Source organism: Rhamphochromis longiceps, linkage group LG7 (assembly GCF_057381845.1).
Source record: "Rhamphochromis longiceps isolate RC_006_pf linkage group LG7, R_longiceps_female_GT1.1, whole genome shotgun sequence".
NCBI lineage: Eukaryota > Metazoa > Chordata > Actinopteri > Cichliformes > Cichlidae > Rhamphochromis > Rhamphochromis longiceps.
The window spans coordinates 67,829,429-67,848,352 of NC_140563.1; the positions used below are offsets into that span (position 1 = coordinate 67,829,429).

An 18,924-nucleotide genomic window follows, 5' to 3' on the forward strand; every position below is an offset into this window, starting at 1 on the left:
ACTTTTGCCATTTTTTGTTTGGATCTTTTGCTATTGCATGTGCCTATTTTTTAATGTGTCATTGGACTTTTTTAGTGTGACCACGAATTTTAATAGAAGAATTGATCAAGCCCTAGATCGACTGCGCGCAGGGAAACTGATCAATATTGTAGGTATATTGAGTGTTTGTTTTAGTTTCATGATTTTGAATGGTTTTATAAAATTGCTATTTTATTGGGTAATATTTTAATTGATAATGTTGTTTGTTTTTCAGCTGTGCTTTCTCTGCTGTCCTTTTTTTTTTTTTGTTCTTTTGATTGATTTGTAATTTTGTTTTGGTTAGTCCGTCCAGCCGTAGAGGCGGTTATTGATTGAGAGTAAGTTTTGTAAGGGCGGACTAACCTCTCTTTTGTTTTTTTTATTTTAATTGTTTGTGCCACTTCCCTTTATCTCTCAGATCACAGGCCATACATAGCACTGATTCCCAGCTGCGCTGAGACCCGAATTGTTTGCAGTGTGTGCCACGATTGCAGTGTCACTAAGCGGGGTGTGACGGGTTGTAGTGTTATTTTGCACAGTTTGTGTGGTAAGTCTCATGTGCAGCTGGGATATCAGCAGGATGTGTTGTAAGTCCTGTTTGGAAACGACTGGGAATTTGTATGTTTAACTCATGTAATAAATAAATGATCAATTATTTCTTTGCCCCGTTTACTCATCCCTTGTCCTCGGTTACAATTTGTTCCTGAGTAAATCGGTTTGGCTGAGATTAAAGTTATAGTTTTTACACAGCTGAATAAACGTCAAGCAGACAGCTGATCATCAGAAGTGTGAGATGCTCGAGAATTTACTCCGGTGTCCTGTTATATTTTAGATAGCAAGGAGTTTATTAAACTTCACCGAAACAATCTGCAAATTTCATTAAAATTTAATAAACTATCATCTTGTCTTTATTTTTAGTTAGCACAGACCTTAAACAGTTAAAGCTGTAAGCTAATGATAGTTATATAAGAGCAGATGCTGCTGGTGCAATAAGCTGTACGTTTTACCTCCAATGGATGATGATCTGATTAGTCGACTAATCGCAAAAATAATCAGTGACTAGTTGACTATCAAAATAATCGTTTGTGGCAGCCCTACTTGTAACGCGTTACTGCCCATCTCTGCCTGTGATTAAGTTGAACTTTTGCTGGCACTGAAACCTCAGTGTTCACACACATTTGCCTCCATCCTGGATAACTCCTGCGCACATGTCAGTGTAAAGGTAATATCTGAAAATGAAACTTTGCCATGATGTTGGTAACAAACGTAATAAAAACTGTTCTTTTCAAGCAGCTGGTGCACACAAAGGTTACAGAGTTTCTCCATCACTGTGCATGTGCATTTCGAGATTCATTTACGCGCTAATTAAAGATGAATTTCTTTATATTTTACTATATGGTAGTAATATTAGTAAAACGCATGACACCGACAGATCTAAATATTGTTAGGCTGTGGAGGTTTGTGTGAACAGAGTGGTCTGTATTATTATTTGGGTCCAACCCTGCTTTGGTGCTTTGATCAGCTCTAATCCCCGTCATATTAAACACATTCACATATGGAGAGCATGCTTGTAGGGTTACCATGATATGCAACACAGAACTGTGGAACAACACAGAAATGTTCCGTGTAAGTTAGCAGATACACACTTCAGAAAAAGCACTGCAGCCTGAAACTCCAGAGAAATATGTATTATTTTATTTGATTGAGACACCTTTGCACCACATTGATTTAATTAAAGATTTATTGAACTAGATTATTATTTGCCGCAATAACAACTGAGTTATGCAGTTTGGCTAAAGTCCTGTGTAGTTAGTGCCGTGTGAATCACAGTGATTACAACTCAGCCGGAGGAGGGAGGAAGAACATGTGAACCAAAAGTCAGGTCAACGGTTTTATAGTTGAGAAAAATTAGACATGAGGCCAGGGCGAGCCAATAGAAAACAAAGAAGCATTTCATAATTTAATGAGAACCCTATTACAAAAATATGTTTAACACTGGAGAGCAAAGTTGCTGTTGACACATTTTACTGTGAGGCTAAAGCAAATGTTAACTTGTTGGTGGAGGAAAGGTTAGATTGCTTCTTCCAAGTAACAAGTTTGAGATGAAACAAGCACAGTAAACTCTGCATGCCCATTTGAAAGAGAACTCGCTCAGGCAATAAAATCATTTCTGTTCAGTTTTCAGCATTTGTAAATTTTGCACTCACTTTCCTTGGACGTCTTCGTGGGCCGACCTGAAACCCTTTCATATAAATATGAGTCCATTTTGCTGCTCTGTCCTGTACGATGGATTATTAAACAGAACAGTGATTCAACCTGATGAAAGCTTCTACATTTAATGTTCTAAACACACCAACGGTCTGGTGGGTGTTTCTGCTCTGTCAGACAGGAAGTGATGCCTTCTCTTCTGCTTTGTTTGGATTCAATAAAAGGAAAAAATCAGTCCTGACCAAGGAAACATGCATTACCTTTATGGCTGGTAGAAAGAAAAAGAGTGAAGGAAGAGGACAGATTAAAGAGATTTTGACAATAAGAATAGAAATGTGAAGAACAATGTGTGACATGACAACAATCGAAAATGATTTAAGGGTTAGGCTGTTTTTATTTCTTAGAATACACAGAGACAAAAAAAAACAGAAAAGGAAAAACAACCTCAGAAACAAAAAGGACTTAAAATGACACAAAACAACAAAGATGTGAAAACAACCACAGACACAGTGATCACAAAATGTCCACAAAGAGACAAAAAAAATGCAAAACCACTTGAAACTGATGTAAAACAAACGCAAAGACAAAGACAGGGACCTGAAAAAGACACAAAAAAGTCAGACATCAAACAACCACACACTGACCAAAGTTAGCTGCCAAATAAAGACATGCAGATGGATGAAATAATGTGATAAGAAGTTAAAATGAGTGAAACAATTACAAAAAAAGACGAGTACAAACATAAGCTCAAAAAGCAAATGCAAAACAGATGAGCAAAAGAAAACTACCAGATTTAGTCTCAGAATGACCCACACACCAAAATGAGACAAAAATTGACCAAAAAAGGACGTCATAGACAAACAAAAAGACCACAATGATGTACAAAACACATAAAAAGCCATAAAGAAACACAAAACTAGACACAGAAGATACACAAAAACAAACACAACGGTATGCAAAATGAGGCAAGATGCATTTATGGAAACACAGAGCCGCAAACCACATGGTGGGATGATTAGTGGGGTTTTGTGGGGGTTTTCCGTCTGCGCTGCTCTTCTGGACGGAGTCACGAATCCAGTCACGATTTTATTCAATCTAAAGACGATGTCACTTTGACTGAAGGATGACATAAAGGACAATGACGAGCTCCATTCAAAAGAAATGTGTCACATAGTTGCTCTGATGAGCAAATCCTGCATAGTCCACAATCCTAAAGCCTCTCACAGGAAGGGACTGGAAGCCACCTCCAGGTCCCTGCTGCAGAGTTCAGCCCGGTGCCAATGCTGGCTCCGTGCATGTTAAAGATCTGTGACCACGGCCCATCAGCAAAGTTTGTTTTCTCGCATAATAAATAGAAGCGACAGGATTTCCCTTTTGTCTGAGTTGCTTTCTCAGGAGGATCTCTTACTGTTCAAACACTCACAGACACCATCAGATAACCAACATTTATTAATCTGCTTTGTTTTCAGAAGACTTTGGAAATCGCTGGAGGACGAGGAACCAGCGGAGCCAATTACGCTGGTTTATGTGTCGGTATGAAACGCACCCAGACCTCGGAGAGCCCGAGCGTCGAGTCCAGTCACTCCTCTTCTTTCCACTCCTCTCTCGCCATCTTTCCCTTCTGAGGTTTTCATCATGTTTTATTTACACGTCCGACCAAAAGAATCCTATACACAGGAAATGCTTGTGATTGTGAGTTCCTCTCCTCAAATGTGGGCAAGTTTATTTATTTCAAGCAAACATTCCTGATTTGCACAGCGCTAGCCTCAAACAGTGCAGCTTTTTCAGCGGAGTGTGAGTCTGAGCGGCGGGCCTATATTTAGACATGGCTGCTCTGTGTTTGTAATGATGCTGTCAGCACAGCGCTCTGATTTCCTGCAGGTGTCATTCTACAACAAGTCGCTCACAGACCCTCGTTTGGGACTTTCAGCACCATCAGACCTTAAAAGGCTTCTCATTAGCTATTTATGACTCCCGGTCCAGAGCAAACGCAGGGTTGTTATTCAACTGTTAGCATTAGCGGTGAAACCAGGAAACACAAGCTGTGTCTGTACGTTAAACTCGTCACTTCTTCCAGGTAAGCTGAGCCCTGCTGAGAAGTAAATCCAGAAAATACGGCCTCTGTCACCGCCGTGACGTTCCTTGCACCCACGCCACGCGCAGCTGTTGTAGGTAGAAGTTATCAGCTAATGCTAGCAAGCTTGGTTATCAAGCTACGATCATAAACTGTTTGGGGGCAACACGCGGACACAAATACCTGCACCTCACAGCAAGTCATTTTATTTGTCAGATAATTCAGTAAAATGGTCCAAAAGGCTCCGGCAGCACAAACACCTTCAGGACATTCAGTTCAGTGACTCGATGTAGTTTTTAATCCAGGCTGTAAATGTCTTTATTTCTGCTGTAAACATGAACATGTTACACGGGAGTTGCCTCATTTTTGAGGAGACGGCCTCAAGTGGACATTCGAGGAACTGCAGTCTTTGGCACTTACATGACCTTGTTGCTCCTGCAGGTATGAAGCCAGTGACTACGGTCAGTGCACAGTGAAGAAGACTTATGAGGTGATATTTCACAATAATTCTAACCTTATTTTAAATCTTAGATGTTTGCACGTGAGGTGTTTTATTTTTTAAAGGCGGGAATGCTAAATACACTTTGTTTCAGTCTAACATGGATAAAATCAGGCTGCAAGGATGAGAGATACTTGTGAGAAGTTTGAAATACAAGAAGTCTCTTTGTCTCCATAATTTAAAACGCTTCAGCAATAAATGACACTTTTGTTTCAAAAGCTGTAAATTTTCAAGTGAATAGCAACCTTATAAAAACGAGTGCGTCAGCCACACGTCACCCAGCAGACAGGAAGCAGGACAAATGCTGCGTCCAGCTTAGTCACTGTCGTACCACCTCTGAGTGCGCTACGGACTGAAGCGTTTAGAAAATCAAGCAGGTTGCATTTTAATAACCGATTGCAATCATGGCAGAAATGTGTTCGTTTCCAAACACTTTCCAGGATGTGTTATATTAGAAACCCCCCCCCCCCCTCCCCCCAACCACACACACACCAGAAAACGCCCTTCATTTTCTGTCATTAAAAAAAAAATACAGATCAAAGTTATTATGTTACAAATTGCAGGATTGCAAAGGACTGATGTCCTTAATAATAAGGACATCAGTCCTTTGCAATCCTGCAATCCTGCAATTTTGATAACTCCACAGAGGGGTGGAGATAACAGGGCTGATTCTTCTTCTATAAGTTTACTCAAAAAGTGCTTGATGCATTTGAACATCTGAAGCTGCTTTTGGAGAAATGTAGAAGTGATTAACTTTTGTTGTTGATCCAGATCCAGATTTAATTATTTTTGGAAGAATTCCTCCATTGAGAGAGCGCTCAAAATTTCTTGAATTGAAAGAAGAGAAAGTGGAAGAAATCATTTTGATATTCCTGAGGAAACAGTCACACTCCAGCCCGGATCTGTCTGGATGCAAGGAGGGAATTTACAGCCTGATGCAGACTGCTCCAGCTTGTGTATTAATGGAGCAAACAGACATAAGATAGATTGCAACAAATGATGATAATTGTTTTGTATAAATATAGAATTAAATAAACATGAGGCTGTGTGTTACATAATTCTATATGAACACATGAGCATGAATAAAATAGCTGGAGTGTGTTGAGCTGTTAGTTATGTGAATGCTTCAGCGTGTCGTTGCGTTTACCTGCATGGAATCACAGCTGCTGGTTTGGAGAGGAGTCATAAGTCATAAGTATTTTACACTTTTATGATTTAGTATTAATATTTCAGCTTTATGGTGAGAATTTGTTTTGTTCATTTGCCTTTCGTGCTGTTTGAAGTTTTAGCTTTAACTCTTAATGTAATAATATAAATGAGAAAAAGGTACCAGAATTAAAAAATACAAAAAGTTTAAACATGAGAAAATTATTATATAGGATTATTACTGTTTTTGTTGTTTGGTTCCTTTGAGATTTAGATTTTTTTATTATTATTTACTGTGATTTTTACAAACTCATTCTTGATGTGGAAACAGTTGAACCAAAAAACGTGTTTCTAAATGTTGTTTGCAGGTGACCTCAGACATGGTTAAAGGCCCAAGGAAAGCTGATGGACGTTGAGTTTAGGTCATGGTCAGCGCTGCAAACAATAAAAACATGCCGTTTCTTTTTGTAGTCCTAGATTTGGTGAATTTGACAGCTGCAGCTGAAACTCTGGATTATGTGAACTTCAGTAAAACAAAGATTTTCCCCATTTTCACTGACGGATGGTTCCTGGTTTTCTGGGTGTTGATTAAAACACACTTTGAAACACAAACTTAAACAAATAAGCTCAGCAGAAAATAAAGCACTTAAGGTCTATGTATTTAACCTAAACTGTGCTAATATATCATCATCATTAGGCTGAAATGATAAGTAAACTGTGGACTTTTGGGGGCGCCTGGGGGACCTGGTGTTGCCACCTTGCACAGGGTGTACCATATGACTGATTGCACTGATTTAAGCAGGTATTTAGGAGAACACCTTCACACACAGATCTGTGTGGCTGTGCCAAATATATCCACACGTACAGTATGTATAAATACTGGTAAATTACTTTAAGCTTCACCTTCACAAGGTCACCATCCAGCCTGGACTGCTCTATAATCAAACCCTTTGTGGGCAAAAGCTGAAACCGCTGGTTCCAAACATAAAATGATCTAAATGCTTCAGACTCTGGATGAATGCTGGATGTGGAAGAAACTATATGGATGTGTCTCTTACTGATCATAATCATGATCTACAATTGTTTTCTGTGCTCGGCACTGTTCATATGAATGCTTCCTCCTCCACCTGGAAGCCTTTTGATTCCTTTTATCACATCGCACTGCATTTCATTGCGGTCGATAATCTTTTCTCACCGTATGAAATGCAAAGGTGGGCCGGTCCTCCTCAACAAATACCAGGGAGCAGCACAGCATGATGTTTATTTATAAAGCTGCCCTCCAAAAACTGCCCGGCTGCCTTTGCTCTCTCATTCCACTGAAATAAAGCACCATCACCGCACATTCTTACTGCCGCTCAACTTGGAAAAACATGATTTAAATACTTTGCTGTGTTCACAAATATGAAGTTACATTCTCTGGTTTCCCCAGAACATTTTCATGTTTTTTTATTAATTGAATTTTTATGAATTCTGTAAATGCACAATGTATCTCTCTGTTCTCAAACGGTACATGTTTTTGATTTCAATGAAACTTTGTTATAATTTTTTAGATAAGCATCAACTTTTAATAATGGAATGTCTGTCTGTCCTTAAACTACAAGGCAGTGTCCAGTTTTTCAGTTCTGTTGCTGCTGATGTTTCCGTTGGTGAAAGCCCTGATATGGGTTTTATTTCATTTTTTAAACTCATAAACTTTAATGAAAATGAACAAAACCAAACACGTCGTCTCATTTTTCTTAAAACAACGGGGGGGAAACAAAGGTGCAGTTTTCCAGCAGTGTTTCTATTTATTCTTTCGTACCACAATTTAAAATAAATCACGTCAACATTTTTGGCTAAATTTTATTTTGCAGTAAAATAAATGTTCAAATCCAGAGCAGAGTGGAAAATAATAATAGGTTTTGGTTACATCATTACTGAGTACTAAACATCATATTGTACGGCATCTTCAGGCCCAGTCACGACAATTAAAATTCTTTTTTAAATTACGCACTGTTCTTGCTTTATGGGGTTTCACCATCATGAGTAAAGTGTAGCATATGAGAATATCCGTAAATATTTACATGGCAGGGACGACATCCTTTTATTGTACTGAGCATTATGTTTTGTGCAGCCATAATTTCTGAGGAGCAACAGATTTGGGAGGAAAAAACTGAATATAATCACAAACCTGAAAATGACGCATGCGTAAAGATGAAGATAAAAGTCTTCTTGACGCTCTTTGTTCATTTTTGTCCGAACTTTAAAGTAGATGATGGCAGAGATCTTGTTTCGTGTCTCTGCGTGTAAAACTAAACACAGACTTTACACTTTTACACGTTTGGTGCGTAAAACGCACGAAAGTCTGCCGGTCATTTAAAATGCAGCACTTTGTCAGGTTAGGACAGCGACAAGTAAGAGCAGAAAGGGAATCCCATCTGATACAACTGATGCTGACGCGCGCCGAGGACCACGGACGCGCTGAAAGACGGATTTTGGCCCTGTGCGCATGTCTCGGCCGGCAGGCCGAGGATGCTGCCTCGTATTTCGTCCTCGCTCTTCGCTAAAATACTGTCTATGCTGAAACCTTTGGATTTGTCCCTGCTCAGTGTGTTCCCCTTCGGCCTGTCTGGCGCAGGTACGGCCAAGTTTGTGTTTCCTGCGCAGCTGACGGTGCAGAGAGGACCTCTTTCTCTTTGGCTGAACGCAGACTTCCTCTCCTCTGATTTCGGGTCAAGGGTCTCGTCTGGGAGATGAGCGTCGTCCGTCCACAGCGCAGCGCGTTTCGGCGCGGAGCACGGCTCGGGCTGTGGGGCGTGAAGCTCCCTGCCGGCGGCCTGACTGCTGTGTTGGTTGGGGGGCACTTTAAGTCTCTGCGTGGAGGGGCTCTGCGGCTGTTCCGCGTGATTCAACTCGCCAAGAATATGTTTCCTGTCTGCGGGCGTCCTCGCCGCCTCCTCCTCATCCCTCGCGGGTGCTTCTGTTACCCTCGAGCCAGCTTGATGTTTCGGGGAGGCCTGAGGGTCCCTAGGTTGCCCGGGGGCCTTGGTGCGCTTGTGCCCGGTGGCCTTGGAGTCCAGAGCCTCCTGCTGACACTTCGCCTTCCTCTTCCTCCGGCGGTAGTTGCCGTTTTCAAACATATCCAGACACTTGGTGTCCAACGTCCAGTAGCTGCCTTTGCCCGGCCGGCCCTTCTCCCGGGGCACCTTGATGAAGCAGTCGTTCAGGGACAAGTTGTGACGGATCGAGTTCTGCCAGCCCTGTTTGTTGTCGTGATAGAAGGGGAATCGGTCCATGATGAACTGGTAGATGCCGCTGAGCGTGGCGCGCTGCTCCGGTGCGCTCTTGATGGCCATGGCGATGAGCGCGATGTAGCTGTAGGGCGGCTTCTGCGGGGGCTCCTGGCGGGCCGGCACGAAGCTCAGGGCGGTGGGCACGACCCCGCCGCTGTCGCCTCCGTACAGGTAGATCAGCGGGGGGGCGGACAGGCTCAAAGCCGAAGATGTCACACCGAGCGACGGCAGACGGCCGTGGTAGAGAGTCATGACGGCGGGAAAGCCGCAGTGTGTCCCGGGGAAAGTTGAGCCTGCTCCCGCAGCTCCACTCCTCCACTGACTGACTCTCCAGCCTCATGAGGGCCCCAGAAAAATGTTAATAATTGTTGTACGTTTGCTGTGTTATGTTGACTTTGCACTGGGAAATAAATTGTCCATCATAAACAGTCGGTGCTGCTCTTAGCCCACCCACATTAATTAAAATTTCATTGCGCTGAAACTCCCTCATGTCCCCCTCCTCTGCCCAACAACCAATGAGGTGCCGGGTTATTCCCTCATCTGTTTATAGAATTAGTCGCTTGATAAGTCTGCCCACCCAGGTTGAATCAAGCTGTGTTTATTTGGAAAAATTTCCGGGCACCCAATACATAAACGCACTGATGTGCTGTTTGAAATATCACGTCCACCCCTGACGCTCAGAGTTGCTCACACAGAGAGAACAAGCAAACATTGCCGAGTCCTTTCTGGGAGTTGCTGTGAGTTCACTCGAATGAAAACAAAGTGTATAAAAGGGAAAATAACTTAAACAATTTCTCTTCACTTGTGTCAGACTCTCGTTTTGCTTCCAGTCCAACACAAATGACGCAGAGGGAACATTTCTGCAGCAAACTTCATTTCAAAGAATATCTGAGCGCATAAATCAGGCATGGCTGACAGTATAATAATAATGATCAGCTTAACAGGAATATAAGTACTTCAGGCTGACAGCTGCTCTAAAACGATTGACTGGGTTTTGTAGGTGGTGGCGTTAAAAAAAACAATTATATGATTAGCTCAAAATTTGCAACTTATTGCGATCAGCTAATGTTGAGATTATTTTTATTAAAACATTTCTTGATACCAAGCAGTAAGGTACAAAGACAATATTATTTTTATTTTTTTATTGATTGAAAGATGACACAAGAACATGCGGGCATGCTTACACAAACAATGCATAAACCTATAGGGACCTTAATATATTACAAGATTAACTTATTACACAAATATACAAATCGCATTTCCCAAAAAGAAAAGGAACAAATTATTTTAATTTGCCTTTGTAATGTGTTCAGTTTTCAGTCCACTGTCGATTCTTCCAGTTCATGTCTGTCTTGTATAAAACCAGGGGCGATTCTAGAACCAAACTTTTAGGGGGCTCAGCCCCGGTCATATTGTCATGCATGCAGTGCCTCGCAGTTAATATAAACAGCACATGATGATTGCAAATGTAGTCAGCTTTTTTCACATTTGCAAGCTTCATTTCAACGAATCATGACAATGTTGTATTTTCAGCCTTATCATTAATATTATTTTTTACATTCAGGTACATGTATTTCCTTTAAAATTCTAAATTTTGTAGCTAAGTGATAATTTTAACAAGTGAGTCTCTTTTTGACGTGAAGTAAAATGTAAATTTTGTAGTTCATCTTCTGGAAATTATCATTTCAACGTGTCAGACATCCGTCATCAGTTTAAGGAGGCCGGTGTAGGAGAACCACGGCTCGCTGTTCTCAGTCATTATGAGGTCTCCTTCACACCTTCCTCTGACCTCATAGGGTTTTCCATCAAGGAAACACTGATTAGGAAAAGGATGTGGGAAGATTTTTGTATCTTCTTTTCTTATTTCATTTATTTCTTTGTTTTGTTTTGTTTTGTTTTTGAGTATCTGACTATGACCCAAGACCCACGTGAAAGTCAGCCTTCAAAGTAAAACAGGAAGTAACCAAACGCTCACACTAAACATGAAGATAAGGGGAGGTGAACACAACGCTCAATGAAAATTTCAAATTATATAATAATGGATAAAGAGTGTATTAATTTAAAAAAATCTGAAGGGCTCAGAGAATTAAAATAGCAACGTATAATCATATAAAACAATTGTGTAAGTACTGAAATGTCTCCTACAGATGTGACCAAATCAACTCTCTGCTCTGTGGAAAAGTTCTGAATGAATATTTGTTTTCACATCGACTGCAGCTTCTTCAGGTTCTTTTCTGACCGTGTCCGTATGAAAGTGGAACAAAATGAAACCCGACTTTAATTGTCCTTGGAGAAGCTTCGTGGAGCCACTCGGGACTGTATTGCCTTACAAGGACAACATGGACAGTGTATTATTTGTAGATGTGAGCATGATGCTTTATATTATGTATTTTCCTGTTTATAGGTCAGAGGAGGATTATAACAACTTTACAAGTGCGCACAGCTGGCTCCTGCTTACATTAAGGCCTTGGAGCTTTCAGTGGATAAACTCAGAAGTTGGTCTTTTCTCTGTTTCTCTCTGAGCAGACGGTGATTCATTAGCAAATTAAACTAAACTAACATGAAAGTATGAGACGAGTGCGGGCCACGGCGAGCGGGATTCAGGATCTGACATTTTAGTGGAAATTCTGCAGGACGCATTTTGATATCTACAACTTTATGTTCGAGCAGCAGATGCACGAGCATGATGTTTTATTGACAGTGATGTCACCCAGTTGCCCAGCTGTTACAACCTTTATTTGAGAGTTCACAAAAACAGCACTGTGTGTCCAAAGATCAGGAGCATTGACTCCCCAAACTCAGTGTTGTAGGGTTGCTTTATTAGAAACAGATTATTAGACGTGAGGTGCCAGAGCGCTGACTTGTTTTTCCTTTCTGATTGCTTTCTGCTTTCTTTACGATCTTTTCCATGTCAGGATTGTCCATGACACAGTTTCAGCCAGTCTCCCAGACCTGGATTAAGCCTAGTCCCAGACCAAAAAGAGATTCCAGTGATGATCTCAGACTGAGATTAGCTTTAATCTGTATTTATTTGGGTTTTTGTAAAGATTTATTCTAGTGCATTTTATCCTTCATTGCTGGAGAGAACAAGGGGAACAACATGCAGGAAATGGCTTGTGTTGCTATGTAGTTGCATGTTCATCTTTGCTATAATATTGGGTGTCTTTGCAGACACTTTGTATCTGTTCGCAGCGGTTTTTCACCTGTAGGCTGATGAAACTGAAGGACGAGAACAGAAAAAAACTAGAATGAATCTGCAGGAAGTCAAAAAGCACCTTAACGACCACAAGATTTCAGAAAACACATCTTCAGTGGACAATTCCAAACCACAGGGAGAGCAAAGACGGTAGAAATGACAAAGACTGAGGAGAATGACGCAGATGAAATACTCTTCTCAGCAGAGGAGTGAAATAAGGAGTGGGTGAAGTCAGTCAGTCACTAATGAGGGAGGGGAAAAAAGAATGGAAGCAAAAGCACTGAAAGCCACATGAAGATCTAACCTTCAAATTAAAACAGGAAGCAAGATGCCAAGACCTCACAGACGAGGAGGCTCACGAGAGAAGAAACCATTCAGCAAAACAAAAGCTGTTGTTTTTACACATAAAAAAAAATCGAAAGCTTTTAAAACTTCAAAATGAGAAAATGAAGCAAAGCTAATACAGGAAGCACCCAGAGAGGAGGCGCTGTCTCTTGCAGTATTTGCTTTGAAGGCTAGCACGGTGGCACGGTGGTCAGCACTGCTGCACAGCAAGAAGGTCCTGAGTTCAATTCCACCATCAGGCCGGGGCTTTCTGTGTGGAGTTTGCATGTTCTCCCCGTGTTTGCGTGGGTTCCTCCCACTGTCCACAGACATGCAGTTTGTGGGGGTAGGTTAATTGATTAATCCAGATTGCCCATAGGTGGGAATGTGAATGGTTGTCTGTCTCTATATGTTAGCCCTGCAACAGACTGTCCAGGATGTAACCTGCCTCTCGCCCTATGACAGCTGGGATAGGCTCTAGCGACCCTGAAAAGGACAAGTGGATGGAAAAGTAAGTTTACATTTTTCTTTTTAAACGTACTTTAAGAAGTTGTACTTTGTAGAGAGGGGGAGGAGAGGTCAGAGTTCAGATGTTACATAATATTTGGGCTTTTTGCCCATTGTTGACCAATAAATCATTAAGTTGACCTTGAAGACCTCAGTGGAGTTAAGCCACATTTTAAAGCACAGGTAGTGAACTCCAGTCCCCAAGAGCCGAAACTTTTAAATGTCTCCCTGCAACAACACACCTGGATAAAATTAGTAGGTCATTAGTAAGACCTGACTGCATGCTGAGGTGGCAGTTCAGCCATTTGATTCATGTTACAGCAGCTCATGAATGAATGAATATGATGCAATAAAAGTACTTTTAGAAGTGCATTTTTCCAAAAACTTACATTTATGTAAATTTACTTGAGCAAGGTTAGGGGTTGCCACCTCAGCATGCAGCCCAGTCTTGCTAATGACCTCCTAATTTTATTCAGGTGTGTTGCTGCAGGGAGACATTTAAAAGTGTCAGGACATCGGCCCTCGACGACTGGAGTTTGACATCTGTGTTTTAAAGGATTGTTAACACGCCCCCATTCTAAAAGGTCATTCGTTCAAAACACAATGACGCAAACACAAATGCTACCAAATACATAACCTCCTCGGTGGAGCTAATAAATACCAGGATGTGTTGTGTGTCTTTTCTAGTTACTTTGCATCTATTTGCAGTGTTGCATTTGTGTCATTTTCCTCACTTTAGACATTTTTGTGTTTTTGAAAAGAAAACGTGACCATTCTTTACACAGTGGTTATACAGAAACTGCTGTTAATCTTCCTTTTGTTCTTTCTTTCTTTCACAAATTGCTGTAAACCAAAATAAATTGTTTCTTTTCTCACCTCTTATTTGCTTATACGAGCAAAATGAGCTTTTTATGTCGTCCTCAGATAATTAAAAACAATCTAGAACACTCAGTAAAGTTTAAAAAAAGGTGTTGATAAAATGCAGTTTACTGAATGGTTGTGTGCATAGCCCTCTCACAGTTACAGCCTCTGGTTGTTTGTAGACACCAGGGGGAGACAGTTATCTCTTTTTCATCATTTCAGTCTCTTGGGGGTCACATTGCACCTTTTTCTGATCATTTTTACTCTGTTTACACTCATTGGTGCATCAGCTTCTGTTAATATTTCTCCTCACTTTGGTCATTTTGAGGCTTTTTGTGCACATCTCTTTTCAGTTTTCTCTGTACCAGGGCTCCTTGACTTCTTGTGCCTCTGGGTCTGTATCCTGTTCAGTCATCCTTTCCTCTGTTGAAACATCCCATCATCTGATTTATTTGGCACCTGTTAAAATGAACAAAAACTAACCTCTACTGTTTCCTGCCGAGTTGGTCCTCATGCACAGTGCGATGTTTGGAGAAAGTCAAACACAGCTTATCAGCACAAACATATACCGACTGTCAGCACGGTGGTGGCGAGCTGATGATTTGGGCACCTTGATGTCACTGAGTCGACCACAAACTCCTCTGTATGCCAAAGTATTCTAGAGGCTGATGTGAGCCCGTCTGTCCCACAGCTAAAGCTTAGACCAGAAGAATCAACCTGCTGTAAGGGCCCAGAGTCCAGACCTCAGCCTGACTGAGATGCTGTGGTGGGCCTTCAGATGGCTGAAGCCACGATGTAAAGAACAGTGGACCAAAATTCCTCCACGATGATGTGAGCTGTGGTCGTGCAAAAAATGATTGCTTCAGATTATTACTGTCAAAGGTGGTTCTACAAGCTGCTGAATTGTGGTGCTTACTTACTTAGTTGTGTATGTTATTTATTTATTGGTTGTTCTCATTTCCTTATTATCATAAACTGTTCAGTTCCTAAAACTTCCATACAATGGCAACATTGTTTTCTTCTTTGCCTTTTCTTTTAGTGACAGTAAATACTCACGTATAGGAGGCACAGCTCTGCAAAAACTCAGGTTTAGTCTCGACTGAGAGAAATGTGAACTCCCTCCTCTGCCTACCAGCATCACTTTGTGAGGTTTTGATTAGTTCACTTCACATTTTTTGCTTTGACGTGCGCATTACTGAACCGCTGCATCAGCTCGACTTTAACAAGCACGGTCTTCAGCGACACCTCCTGGACAAATAAAGAACAACTCTTTTACCTTTAACCAGGAAATCAGAATATTTGATCAGAAATAAACACGGAGTCTGATTTTCAGGATTATGAGCCTTCATACTGATGAAGAACATGAAATATGGCTGCATGAGAGCCTGGATCGATACTGAAAAGCTGCCAAGTTTAAAAGAAAGAAAAATATCTACTAATGCAGCTTTACTAGTTTTTTGTTTTCTACAAATATGACGACTTTGACTGAGGTTTGGGTCCAAGAATTCTACTGCAGGTGAGATAATAAAGCTGCTAACTGAGCTTCTACTGTTAATACTGCTCTAATCATCTCCACACTGAACAATGAAAAAACACAAAAGCACAGCTCCAACGATGCTCTGAGACATGAGGCGGTTCTATGGAGAAAACTACAAACATCCTTTTCATTCATCTGCCAAGTTTTATTTTTCTTTTATCAATTTTGTCTGAAAAACAGAAAACTGGGGGGGGGGGGGAGAGAGAGTTTAAAACGCAGATTTTTACTCAACTGTCACAAATATTCATTTATCAAAATGTGGAACAATCAAATATTTTACATTTTTGCTTTCATGGATAATCAAACAGCTGCTGATGACTTCTGACATCAAACTAATGTCAGCTGAATATTGCAGCGTGTGACATTTCCATTAATCACAGACAGGAAAGGTCTGAAATCACAAAAGAGAGCAAAGCCACAACCTCTGCACTTACAGAACATTTAACAGCAAATGATTGAAACGAGACTCCAAACGTGTTTTATTTGGACATTTTAGCATCTAGAGGCTGAGAAAATATTCATTTTTAACCCGTGACAGCGTCACACAGCATGAAACACAAGCATGGTTTCACAGTGTGTGACGAGTTTGTGCATCGGTGTAAGCACGGCGTTCCTGCTCAGGTGTAAAGAAAACTGCCGTTTGGCTTTATTTCGGTCAGTAATTGTATTTATTGATGATTTAACATTGTTATTTGTGTAGAGCTCACCAAAAATTGTTAAACAAACATCGACCGTGTGTGCAAAACATTTTCGGTGCGGTGTCTTTGGCATTGCTGTCATGTGCTTTTGTGAAATGCAAACCTCTTCTGTTTGCAAATTTTTATACAAAATATCAGGAAAAAAATAAATCAAATTAAGTTTTAACTTCCTACAAGCCAAGGTGATGTCTTATATGCTCAATAAACCAAAATCAGATCAGTTTCTCATTAAATTAGGAAGCTCTGACTGAAACGCCAGCACTTTGTTTTTATTTTGTTCTTGGAAAATGAGGAAATCTTCATAAAAGCTAAATAAATAACAGCTGTAAATTCCCTCATCAGCTGATGTGGACCTTCGTTTGATAAACCAAACCATCCCAAACAGAAATGGCCATCAGAACGGCCTGAGGACACCATCATAACCGACAAACTGAAGCAATACCAGAACAGAACTAAAGACAGACGAGAGGTAAACTAGGCCCGCTCACGCTACGTTTGCAGGATTGTCTGTCTGCTTTGGAGTCACGAGATACTTCACAGCCCAGTGCAGCAGAGATTCAGTCATTCTGAAGCGACTGAAGTCCTGCAGATTCTGTCCACACACGCGGTACGAGTAAGAGAACGGCCTGCCGTCGTGATGAACCTTTGGAATTTTTCTCGGGACACTCCCTGAAGCCCGTTTAGGACTGCTGCCGTCTTCAGCACTGGAGCCTCCTACCGAAGTGTCAAAGAGCCACGATGGAGGACTGCTGCTCAGCTCCGCCTCCTTGTCCTCCGCCAAGGTGGAGGTGTCGAGGGCTTCTGGTGTGGACTCGCTTTGCTTTCTCTTAACTTTTCCGTGTCTTGTCAAAGTTGTCTCCTCCCTTTCTCGGTCCACAGGTGGGAGGCTCTGCTGTGCTGTCCAGGTGCGATGATTTTCCATTTCTGGAGCAATCATGGAGCCTGAAGCTGAACAAGAGGAAGTGGCAGTGGTGGGGAGGGCAGTCAGCTGTTTCTGGTAGGGTGGGAAGTAGCTGGACTCCACCAGGTGGGCAGGAAGCTGCGTGCTGGTGGCGGGATCAGGCTTGGATTCTGCAGCAGAGGCGGGGTGCGGCGAGATGCTTGGTGTAGCTTCTGGAGATGCATCCGAAGAAGATGAGGAGATACAAGGAGGAGAAAATATGTTCCACGGGTTGGACAAAGGCTCGTCAGTCCCACCTGTGATCACATCCTCGTGGAGCAGGCTGTCCTCCATTGGAAGAGATGAGCTGTCACTGGATGCACAAACTCCTTGTACAGCTGCTGGTTGAACTATCTGCCAGTGTGTATCATCAACAGAGGGCTGCGTGGTCTCTGGAGGGTTGCAGACTTGCAGTATATTCTCCTCCTCCATCCTCTCTGTGCTGCTTTCAGCATTTTTTAGAGTCTGGACCTGCTGAGAGTCTTCTTCTGGGATAAGGAGATATTTCACAGGGACACTGAAACACTTCTCTCCCTTATATCTGATCCTGTCCACATCCCAGCGTGTGCTAGAGCAGGTCTGCGTGGAGTGACAGGTGGAGGTGGAGGGCTGCAGGCTCGCGGCGCGTCCCCTTGTCAGCTTCTCCCTGACGTCCTCCAGCACAGCCTGCAGACAGTCGTGCTGCCACTCTCCCAGCAGCTCGGATAGGTCAAATTCACACTGGCTCTTCTGAGAGTCCTCCTGACCCAGCAGAGCTCTCCACGTTTTACAGATCTTCATCCTGACAGAGGACAGGGTGGTGCAGCAGGGAGTGTTGTCTTTAACTGGACCTGCTGCGGTTGTAGCTAGTTCTCCGACTGATAGGAAGAACCTGCATTTAGTCTGTTCTGAGGCCATGTGGAACTGCAGCCGGTAGTCCTGGATGCAAACCGTGCTGTTGAGTAGGCTGCTGAAGCACTCACGGTCCTCCTGCTCCTGCAGATGCTCCCAGGCTGACGCCGTGAGGACGGCTGGGATCTGGAGTACCCCATCAGACAGGAAGAGCAACCCGGTGGGGCCCTCGGTGTTCCCCGCCTGGGACTGGGACATCTGACCCACACCGATGACATGAGCCTTCAACCTGCTGCCCACCTCCTCCTGCTGCTCTTCCTGGCTGCCGTAGCTCAAGATGAGCCGCTCTATCCATGGAGACAGTCTGTTCCGCGGAAGCCGAGGCATGTCCGGAGTTTTAAACCGTACCGCAGAACAGTTACGAGACTCAGTCAGAAGAACACTCCCACCACATCCTCACTGTAGTGACAACTTTAGCAGGGACTCGGTGAAGTCCACACACTCGTCTCTCGCAATGTCGTCATTTATATTTTAGCCACGTTAGCTGGACACTCGCTTAGCTTAAATATTTGATCAGCGTTGTAACCTCTGTGCACTTCCGCTCTGCGCGTGTCTGCAGTCATGGCGGCGACAGTCAAGTTACCGACAGAGAACAGCAGCTCCTTCAACATAAAAGCGCAAAAGTTAATCGTTTTATTTTTATTTCGAACGATAACAAGAAGATGAATTATATATATTAATCATTAGTCATATTAGTTATATTAAATTATATTAAACCGTCGAAGCCAAATACTCGGGTAAAATAGCGAGTTT

The 18,924-nt window shown here is 42.2% G+C and overlaps 2 protein-coding genes and 1 long non-coding RNA gene across 4 annotated transcripts; 1 reads left to right on the top strand and 2 right to left on the bottom strand.

The window, feature by feature from the left end:
* The first annotated feature begins 3,121 nt into the window (after window positions 1–3,121).
* On the top strand, window positions 3,122–7,592 carry LOC146666826 (uncharacterized). 2 transcript variants are annotated; one of them, XR_014912466.1, is made up of 3 exons: window positions 3,122–4,303; window positions 4,742–4,790; window positions 6,314–7,592. It is a non-coding gene; the product is annotated as an uncharacterized LOC146666826 (long non-coding RNA). The 2 variants fall into 2 exon arrangements; XR_014912465.1 differs by lacking the exon at window positions 6,314–7,592 and adding an exon at window positions 5,571–6,305.
* A 173-nt stretch (window positions 7,593–7,765) lies between these two features.
* Window positions 7,766–9,593, bottom strand: foxl1 (forkhead box L1). The gene is given in 1 exon segment (XM_085411429.1): window positions 7,766–9,593. A coding segment is annotated over 1 exon segment (1,173 nt). The 5' UTR covers window positions 9,470–9,593; the 3' UTR covers window positions 7,766–8,296.
* A 6,184-nt stretch (window positions 9,594–15,777) lies between these two features.
* On the bottom strand, window positions 15,778–18,752 carry acd (ACD shelterin complex subunit and telomerase recruitment factor). Its single transcript, XM_085414957.1, has one exon. The coding sequence runs from the start codon at window positions 18,496–18,498 to the stop codon at window positions 16,825–16,827; it is 1,674 nt and encodes a 557-aa protein (XP_085271083.1). The 5' UTR covers window positions 18,499–18,752; the 3' UTR covers window positions 15,778–16,824.
* Window positions 18,753–18,924: the final 172 nt, after the last annotated feature.